General features: G+C 40.1%; 1 protein-coding gene across 1 annotated transcript; it reads left to right on the forward strand.

Moving 5' to 3' along the window:
- Window positions 1-339: 339 nt before the first annotated feature.
- Window positions 340-7,527, forward strand: LOC113031955 (C-type lectin domain family 4 member E-like). Its single transcript, XM_026184521.2, has 6 exons — window positions 340-579; window positions 2,372-2,482; window positions 5,191-5,325; window positions 5,428-5,579; window positions 6,847-6,968; window positions 7,242-7,527. The coding sequence occupies exons 1-6, from the start codon at window positions 489-491 to the stop codon at window positions 7,402-7,404; spliced, it is 774 nt and encodes a 257-aa protein (XP_026040306.2). The 5' UTR covers window positions 340-488; the 3' UTR covers window positions 7,405-7,527.
- Window positions 7,528-8,561: the final 1,034 nt, after the last annotated feature.

Raw genomic sequence — 8,561 nt, forward strand, 5'->3', positions numbered from 1 at the left:
CACTGTATTTTTTCGGATCCTGTTAAAGAACACGTTCCCCCATTCTGACTCATCCGTAACGAATTTCCAGAATCGGTGGCTCAATCCAAACAGAGCCGAGGAAACTTCTGGGATTGCGCAAGATGGGGCTTGATGGCAAGATGTCCCACCAATGAGAAGCACACGGTGCCAAAAATGTGAGGAAAGAGCCTCCCTGTTTGGCTTAACAAATTCTCCTTTTTTACAAAACAGATGACACAGAAAAGCTTGAGTTATCTCGTGGAGGGCAAAGAGTAGTGTTGTGCAGTTCTCTGAGCAAATATATTTAACACTGCAACGTTCTTTGATTCAGGGGGACGTGCCTCAATAATTCAACCAGCAGGGACAAATTTAATTTTAAGGAGAAATATTGTTTCTCCAGACAAAAGATACCAAAACCTTTAGGGACCTGAAGAGGTAGCATATAGAAGGACAAAGTGGGGAAGAGGGTTGAGAAGGAAACTACAGACATGGAGCAGAGAGAAAACTACAGCAGCCTGCACGAGTTCACAGAGGAGCCCAGACCGGGAGCGAACAGGCTCGTCCCACAATACAGCGACGGTAATTTGTGTGAACAAACAGATGCGTGAGAGCCAGAGGTGGACTTGAGTACATTTACTTAATTGCTAAACTCAGCTATGATTTACATGGTACTAGACTACTATTTTGTACCCATGTTTTATACTGGATGCAGAATAAAATATGGATACAAAGTACTTACCGCCTGTATTTCACTTGACTTTATTAATGCTACTTTTTTATATATTATAGCAGAGTTTTTGTTACAAATGAATTCATATAAGTTGCTCATTACAGCTGCTGTGTGGTAAAGTTATTGTGTAGCTAGTGCTACCTTATTTTAGATTTTGCTGTTTTAACCTCCTGAGGCCCGAGCTATGTGTGATTAGCTGCTCCTGATAGTCTAGTCTAATAATGAAGCTTTACCCCAGATTATAAACTTGTTACTTTGCTACAAAGTTTTCTTATGCCTTGTTTTTTTAAATAGTATTTTCTCACAAGGGGATAGTGCCTTTATTTTTATTTTATTTTTTTCTTATTTTGCAGCATAAGACAATAAATTTAACATTGCTTAACAAAGCATGAAAAAACTGAGCACATTGAAATTTAAGGTGCAGAACAGCCATAAATGTGATGTCCTCACATGAGGTCGAAGGATCTCAGGAGGTTAAGACTATTTAAACACGTATCCATTGAATGTAGTAGTAAAAACAATGAAATATTAAGAAACACAGTTGGAATCAGTTTTTTTTAGGTGAGCTTACTTTCACAGCTATCATGAGCAGAAGTCCATGTGATGTTGGAAAGAACTTGAACTATCTTTAATTTAGTGCTGCAGTTTTAACGTATCTAAATTTCACTTGAATGCTCGTGTCTATGCTTTCCTGGCAGCTCAGGGACTCCATGCTTCAAACAGCAGGATCCAGGGTTCAAAGCTTGGTGCTGCCTTTCTGTGTGGATTGTGCATCTTCAGCTCATGTTGCTAGGTTATTCCTTCTTATCTTAGTTCAAATTACTCTCATCAAATTCATTTAAACTTTAATTTCCTCTTTATATTAAACAGAGTTGGTCTACAATCTTACTTTGCAGATGAATGTTTTTTACAAACACATCGTCTCATAAAGGAAGTGGCTGCAGATTATGCTTTAAGTCCAACTGTCTTATAGAATCACAGCCAAAAATGTTGGCAGTGGTACAAATTTCTTGTTGCTGCTTCAGCTTTATTTAAACTGTTGTGTGTGTGTGTGTGTGTGTGTGTGCGTGTGTGTGTGTGTGTGTGTGTGTGTGTGTGTGTGTGTGTGTGTGTGTGTGTGTGTGTGTGTGTGTGTGTGTGTGTGTTTATGATCTAGCAAAGAAACAATCAAACACATTTCATACATTTCATGGGGAATGTTGATCTGTCTTCTTTGTATCTTCTGCAGTGTGTTTAATATCAGCTGCCAGGACAAATCCAGAAGCTCTTTGTAATTAACATATTTGCTTCTGATCATAATAATACAGGAATGCTGAGAGCCACCACCATAAAAACTGGGGCGTCAAAGCACCCTGCCAAAACTTGTGGCCATGACTGTAATCTCTAAGGATAAAATTGATGCACAACTTTCAGTATCTGAAACTCTGTATTTTAGTGTTAGTGTACATATGTGACAGCATGAGGCAGAGAGTATCCACTGGCTTGCTATCTTTGGGGATTTGAAAATATAATGAAGCTAAACTCTGGTCAAACGGTTCTGCCCCACAATTTCCTTTAAAGTCTGCTCTCGCTGCTACACCAGAGGAATTAAAGTGGTGAATTGACAGCTTGCATGCTGTGGACTGTTTTGTGTCTAATCAGGCTCCCAGGGACTGAAGCAAGGCGTCAAGTGTTTGAGGAGTAAGACTTCTCTCCTGATACTTATTGGCTTTTTGGCCTCCATCTGTGGCAACATCGTACTCGCTGTGCTCTGTAAGTATAAATACTGTCTCAGAACCTCGTGCCCCCTCCTGTGTGTGCTGTACTTTGGGTCCAGTGCAAAAGACTTTGGTACTTAAAATAAAAAGCTTAGTAACTAAAAGTCCATATTTATCAGTTTTTCTTCATAAAGAGTGTAGGAAAGAGGGAAAAAAATCAATATTTGCTACAAGCAACTACCATCAGTTCCCCTGCATATGTACACAGCTTCGAAGTATTTAGGATGTATATGTTGGAGCTCATCTCAGTTCATCAGTGGATTTATTTTCAGTATCTTCTGTCTCTTCATGAAATCCCAGACTGACTCCACCATGTTGGGATCAGGCCTCTTTAGGGGGGAAACTCATTGCTCTTGCTGTCATTAAAGATAGTCATTTATGACTCTGGCTCTATGTTTGGAGTCATTTTTGTGCTGCAGTCTGAATTTAGTACCAACCTGATGTCTCCCTCAGGTATTGGTTGATAGAAAATGAAACATTTGAAGTGCCTAAAACTTTTGCACTGTGCTCTACATCTGCCTGTCTATGTCTGTGTCTTTGGGTCTCTATCCCACGCTGATTATTCTCTCTTTATTTCAGCTCAGTGGGCTTTTGGACACCTAGAATTGGCAATAAAAAAGATAAAGCACTCTCTCCAGTCCAGTGAGGGTCATGTAATAGAAAAAGCACAAAAGTCCATAATTGTGAAATATTTCTCCTGCAGGGCCAAGAGTCTCTGGCAGCTCAGCCTGATAATGTGCTTGTGAGGACACTCTTTCATTTAAAACAAACACCACTGGGGCCGTACGTGCTTGATCTATTGCCACGCATGCACATACACACTCGTTCAGACGCACACTCCCAAGCTATCGAGTACAATTTTCAGATCCGAAAATGATGACTGGGATGTCTTGCAGCAAGAGGAGGAAAAAAAAAGAAATACTTCCCATGACAACAGGATCTCTAACATATTTTAAGACTTTTGAAAGAGAGAGTGCTTTAATTCCATTTCATGACTCTGTAGAGCAAGTCTGCCTAAGTAAAACAAATTAAATGTAATGTAATGGTATATACAGTAGCTGCAGATTAAATCACAACTGCCGTATGAAAAGTTAACACATTTCATTTCACAAACATCTGCAGCATATGCATTTGTAGAAAGGTTTTTTGTGACGTCATGCAAGCCACATTTTACCACAGCAGCACCTGCGCCTGTGTTTTGAGAGGGCTTTCCAGGAAAGGATCACATGTCATTAGTGGTAAAAGGTCCAACTCGTTTTTCTAGCACATATTAACTCTGATGTGATTTACTAACCACAGTTCAGCTTACAGTAAATCAAGATAAACATGCTGAAAATAACTTTGAATCAGTTCAGCTGTTGCAAGCACCTTGGCTTTCACTTCCCTGACACATGACCAGTTGCGACACTTCTTCAGGGTAACATGTTGATTGGGCCTGAAGGATGTCACCACTTCTTATGGTACTTCTTAATGACAGTGAGGTAACTATAGTAACCATTATCTCTATTTATGTCATTAGATGAATATATTTTTTAAACGTTTCAGTACTCAAATGGGAAGTGGCAACATAAAAGAGAGCAGACACACAAATGGAAAAATATGTGGCAATGAAACCAGATTGCAAATGATAATTTCTTCTGGCCGCAAGGGATCTCATGTAAACACGATCATTCCAGCCAGGGCAGCAATGAAACCATACAGAGTCACAGACTGTAAAGAGAAGGCTTATATGCTACAAGAGGGAGCGGTTTATTGGCAAATGAGAAACCACAACAGTATAAAAACTGCATTTGTTTATATTCAGTCTTATATTCAGTCCAACACGAGAATACTGGATGGATTTATCCGGTGATCGACCCCGAGATATTGGCTGTGTTGATTGAAATGTCTTCACTGTCTCATATAATTTTGCACATGCATCCCTGTTCTTTTCATCAATATCATCGCTGAGTCAACAATTAGATTTTCCTCATAATGTTCCTATCAACCTGCTAATTTCCAAACATTAGTGTGCGAGCACTCTGATAGCTGTTAGCAAAGCATGCCAGCGGATGCTCCACCAAACGATCACATTTGCTGTGGATTGCTTTGCTGATCGGTCCATCACTTTTTTCCAGACTGATCTTCCCAAGTATCACATGAATTGCCATAAAATTTGGTACATACACTCATCAGAAATTTAGGTACACCTTGCCACTGCTGGGTCGGATACCCTTTTGTCTTCACGGCTGCCCTAATTCTGGATGTGCTGGAAACATTCATCAGAGATTTTGACCCATATTGACATGATAGCCTCACATCAACATTGATGTGCAACATCTCAGTAGTGCTCTGTGTGGAGCACTACAGAGGCCATTTGAGTCCAGGAAAATCATTGTTATGTTTAAGAAACCAGCTTGTGATGATTTGAGCTTTGTGACATGGCGCTGCTGAAAGCGGGATAAGGCGCCATGATCTTTTGACTTAACAACCAAAGTCAAAAGGTCACTGCAGTAACTTAAATCATGCACATATTTCTTCCCCATTCTGATTTTCAGTTTAAACTTCAGCAAGTTTTCTTGACCATGTCACATTGCCTAAATGCAGTGAGTGAGTTGCTGCCACATGATTGGCTGATTCGATGTTTAAATTAGCATTTAGCTGAACACGTATACCTATTGTGGCCTATCTATCTATCTCTCTCTCTCTCTCTCTCTCTCTCAGTGATTAGTAGGCCGGTGCCAACAGCCCCACTGGAGTCTTCCTCCTCTTCAGCTCTGGGTTTGAAATCGATGCAGAGGCGTTACATCCAGCTGTGTGAAGACTACACTGCCCTGGGACAGGGCTGTTCAAAGACAGGTGGCAGGAAGTCGTTCAAACAAATGAACACAGTCTTCATTTCCTGCTGTCTTTGATTTCCCTTTCCCCTCATCCCTTTATCTTGCTCTTTCTCATTAACAGTTAAGCAGTGCAGGGAGTGTCCTGAAGGTTGGCTTCACATCGGGAATCAGTGTTACTATTTCAGCAATGACAGGCTGGACTGGGTGAGGAGCAGAGACAGCTGTGAAGAAATGGGCAGCCATCTCACCATACTGCACACCATAGAACAGCATGTATGCAAATTAATGTGTTTTGTGTGCGTGTGCTTGTGTGTGTGAGTGTGTTGAACCCTGCTGACCAGCACAGGTGTTGCTCATTCCCCTAATTGTGTGGGTTACAGCATGCTGTTGGCGAAGGAGTGGATGTGGGTGGAAGGAGCGATGACACTCATATATCTTTGCGAGGCAAGGTTATTTTATCTGCTGAAGTTAAGAGGACCACTGGATTTTTCGGTGATAACATTAATGATGCCTTCCTTCTATTCAAGTGTCACAGTTAACATGGTCAGTGTGGCAGTTAGCTGAGTCATGCACAATACCAGGATGCTGCAATAGGAGCAAAAAAATAAAACTCAGCCCACATTCAACATAATTTGTTAAAAAACAGTAACTAAGCCACACACAAATAATGCAGTCAATTGTTTAAACTCCACAGTGTGAGTAATATTTATGTGATTTCATGATTTCATTTGTGTGATTTCATGTGATCACCATCTTGGTCTTTTGGAACCAGATAAGACCACATTAGCCAACTAGCTGAGTGACTAAGTTACAAAAAAAGAAAAGAAGAGAGCAAAATCTCCTCTTGTCCAGTTATTGTGAAAGGGGAATTGGTTAAATAGGCCAAAAACCTTTTTATATCAGGTCTTTAAAATGCTCATTTCATTGCTGATGTTCACTGATTTGACTTTTTTAGGGCGTCAGCCTCAAGTGGCGACTGGCTGAGTGGAGCCCCAGAAGTTAACGCCTAGTTACAATGCTAATTTAAGAAAATAAACATACACAGGTGATCCGAACAGACCATGTTCGACTATCGTTTTGGCTTTGTTGCACCACATCACAGTGTAAACTGAGTTAATTTGTCAAGAAAGACTCTGGGACATGTCACAAAAAAGAAAGGCATGGATGTAAATAATAAGATTTATGATGGCTAAAGTCCATTTATCACCTTCAGGTTCCATTTCCTGGCATTCTTGCATCATGACTGATGGTTTGCCGGACACAACAGAGACACTGTTAGTCTTATATGCTGTTAGATTTGCTGTTGTGCTTCTAGCTATGTGGGTTTGGTTTACTGCATTAACTGGAGATCATTCTCCAATAGTGCAATATTAAGAGAATGTATTTTGAGCTTTCGACCTTGCGGGTGTACGTTTTGCAACATAAATTTTACATCAACAGTTTTCAAGGAGCACAGCTTCTAAGTTACGGTTAAGGTTGAGTTTAGATTTTAGGTGTAAGAAAGGACTCTGAGTCATGTATGTGTGTTCATTTTCTCCAGGATGCTCTGGAAAAGGAAGCTAAGAGAATTGGTGGATTTTATTACCACTACTGGATCGGCCTGTCTGACATAGAGACTGAAGGAGAGTGGAAATGGGTGGACAACACGACACTCGAACACAAGTAACAAAATTTAATGCATGCATTTATTTTCTTTTTTAAACTTTTATTTTCGATTATGACACCAATCAATCTGTCCAGGAACAACCTATATAAATTCAAATGGCAAACTCTGCCCACACTTATATCAAAGCCTCAGGTATATCAAACATTTCATCATCAATAAATCAGGTTGCTGGCCAAGGTGAACTTGTTTTTATCATTTGTCAGACATGTTTAGTTGTTATTTATAGCTCACCAATCTATCACACTTTCTGCTCTCTCCCTCTGTCACAGATACTGGGATCAAGCGAGCTCAGAGCCAGATAACCACCACACAGGAGGGGAACACGGAGAGGACTGTGCCACCTTAGACAGCCACTCCAAGACATGGTTTGATGTTCCTTGTGATCACATTTATAAACGAATCTGCCAGATGGATGCCATTCAGCTCAACTGAATCCCTACACCACTAAAAATGATGCAGACCTGCGAAGGCTGGATATGCAAGACGTGAAAATGAATGGGGGCATGTTTGGGATTACTGAAAATAGATGTCGGCACTAAAATAAGCACAGTTTTGCTTTTTTGTTTTTGGGGTTTTTTTGTAAGCTCACGGTTGCTGAAAAGCTGCACATTATGTTGAGAAAGCTTGTTGGAGATTAAGCTGTTCGCTGAAAGATATCATTTGCTTAGTGGTGCACTGATTGTACACAAGGACGTGAATATTTTTAAAAAAAATGTGAGACCATGACATCAGGTGGCAATTTTTGACTTTACAATGAACTCGTGTAGTTTCAGAGTTGCACGGTCTGCTGGGAAATGAGCATGAATGTTGTCACTGTGTCACATTTTTTTAATCTGTCTGCTGTTGAGGGCTGCAAAATGGTTTAGAAACAGCACTGTAGGGTTTGTTGGGTGCCAAGCAGCGGATGTCCTATTTTGACCTTATCTTAGAAATCCACCTTACCTTATCACACAAAACCCATGACAGCCCGTAAAACCCTGTGAAAAAAAAAAAAAAGTTAGGGAGGTGATTTGATTCTGTTGATCGAGTTTTGTGCGTACACAGAAGTTGCGTTTTTTTAAAACTGAGGATTTCCATTGAATTTCAGTCGAAAATGGCTGCAAAACAGGAAATGAGATAATATCTCGGCAATTCTTTGTGTAAACATGGTCAAGTGTTTCGACTTACATCTGAAACATCTGGTGGATATGGTGTGTGTGTGTGTGTGTGTGTGTGTGTGTGTGTGTGTGTGTGTGTGTGTGTGTGTGTGTGTGTGTGTGTGTGTGTGTGTTGCTCTGCTGAACTGGCCCTTCATATCTGCTGTCAGCTAAAGTATAATTTCTTAGTATTTTCCCTTTAAGATGAACCATGTTGCTTGTCTGGAGTATTCTATATTTGTATGTATGTACACTTGTAAATCAATAAACTATGTTTTATCATCTACCTTTTTGCTTTCTGTCTATTCCATGCTGCTTGCAGACAAATGAACAAATAAAAAAGATATAACAGTTTACAAACCTTTTTTTTATTGTTTAAAGCTAAATTACTGACCTCTTGTTAAATGTTATGGCCTTCGTGTAGATATGAGTTTGCGGACCTCTTACAGACTT

Source organism: Astatotilapia calliptera, chromosome 11 (assembly GCF_964374335.1).
Source record: "Astatotilapia calliptera chromosome 11, fAstCal68.1, whole genome shotgun sequence".
Classification (NCBI taxonomy): Eukaryota; Metazoa; Chordata; class Actinopteri; order Cichliformes; family Cichlidae; genus Astatotilapia; species Astatotilapia calliptera.

Excerpts from the sequence above, each read along its gene's own strand:
- LOC113031955 (XM_026184521.2), top strand. The coding sequence starts at position 489 with ATGGAGCAGAGAGAAAACTACAGCAGCCTGCACGAGTTCACAGAGGAG. Across the intron at positions 2,483-5,190 it reads CATCGTACTCGCTGTGCTCT|TGATTAGTAGGCCGGTGCCA; the intron begins GTAAGTATAAAT and ends TCTCTCTCTCAG. Across the intron at positions 5,326-5,427 it reads ACAGGGCTGTTCAAAGACAG|TTAAGCAGTGCAGGGAGTGT; the intron begins GTGGCAGGAAGT and ends TCTCATTAACAG.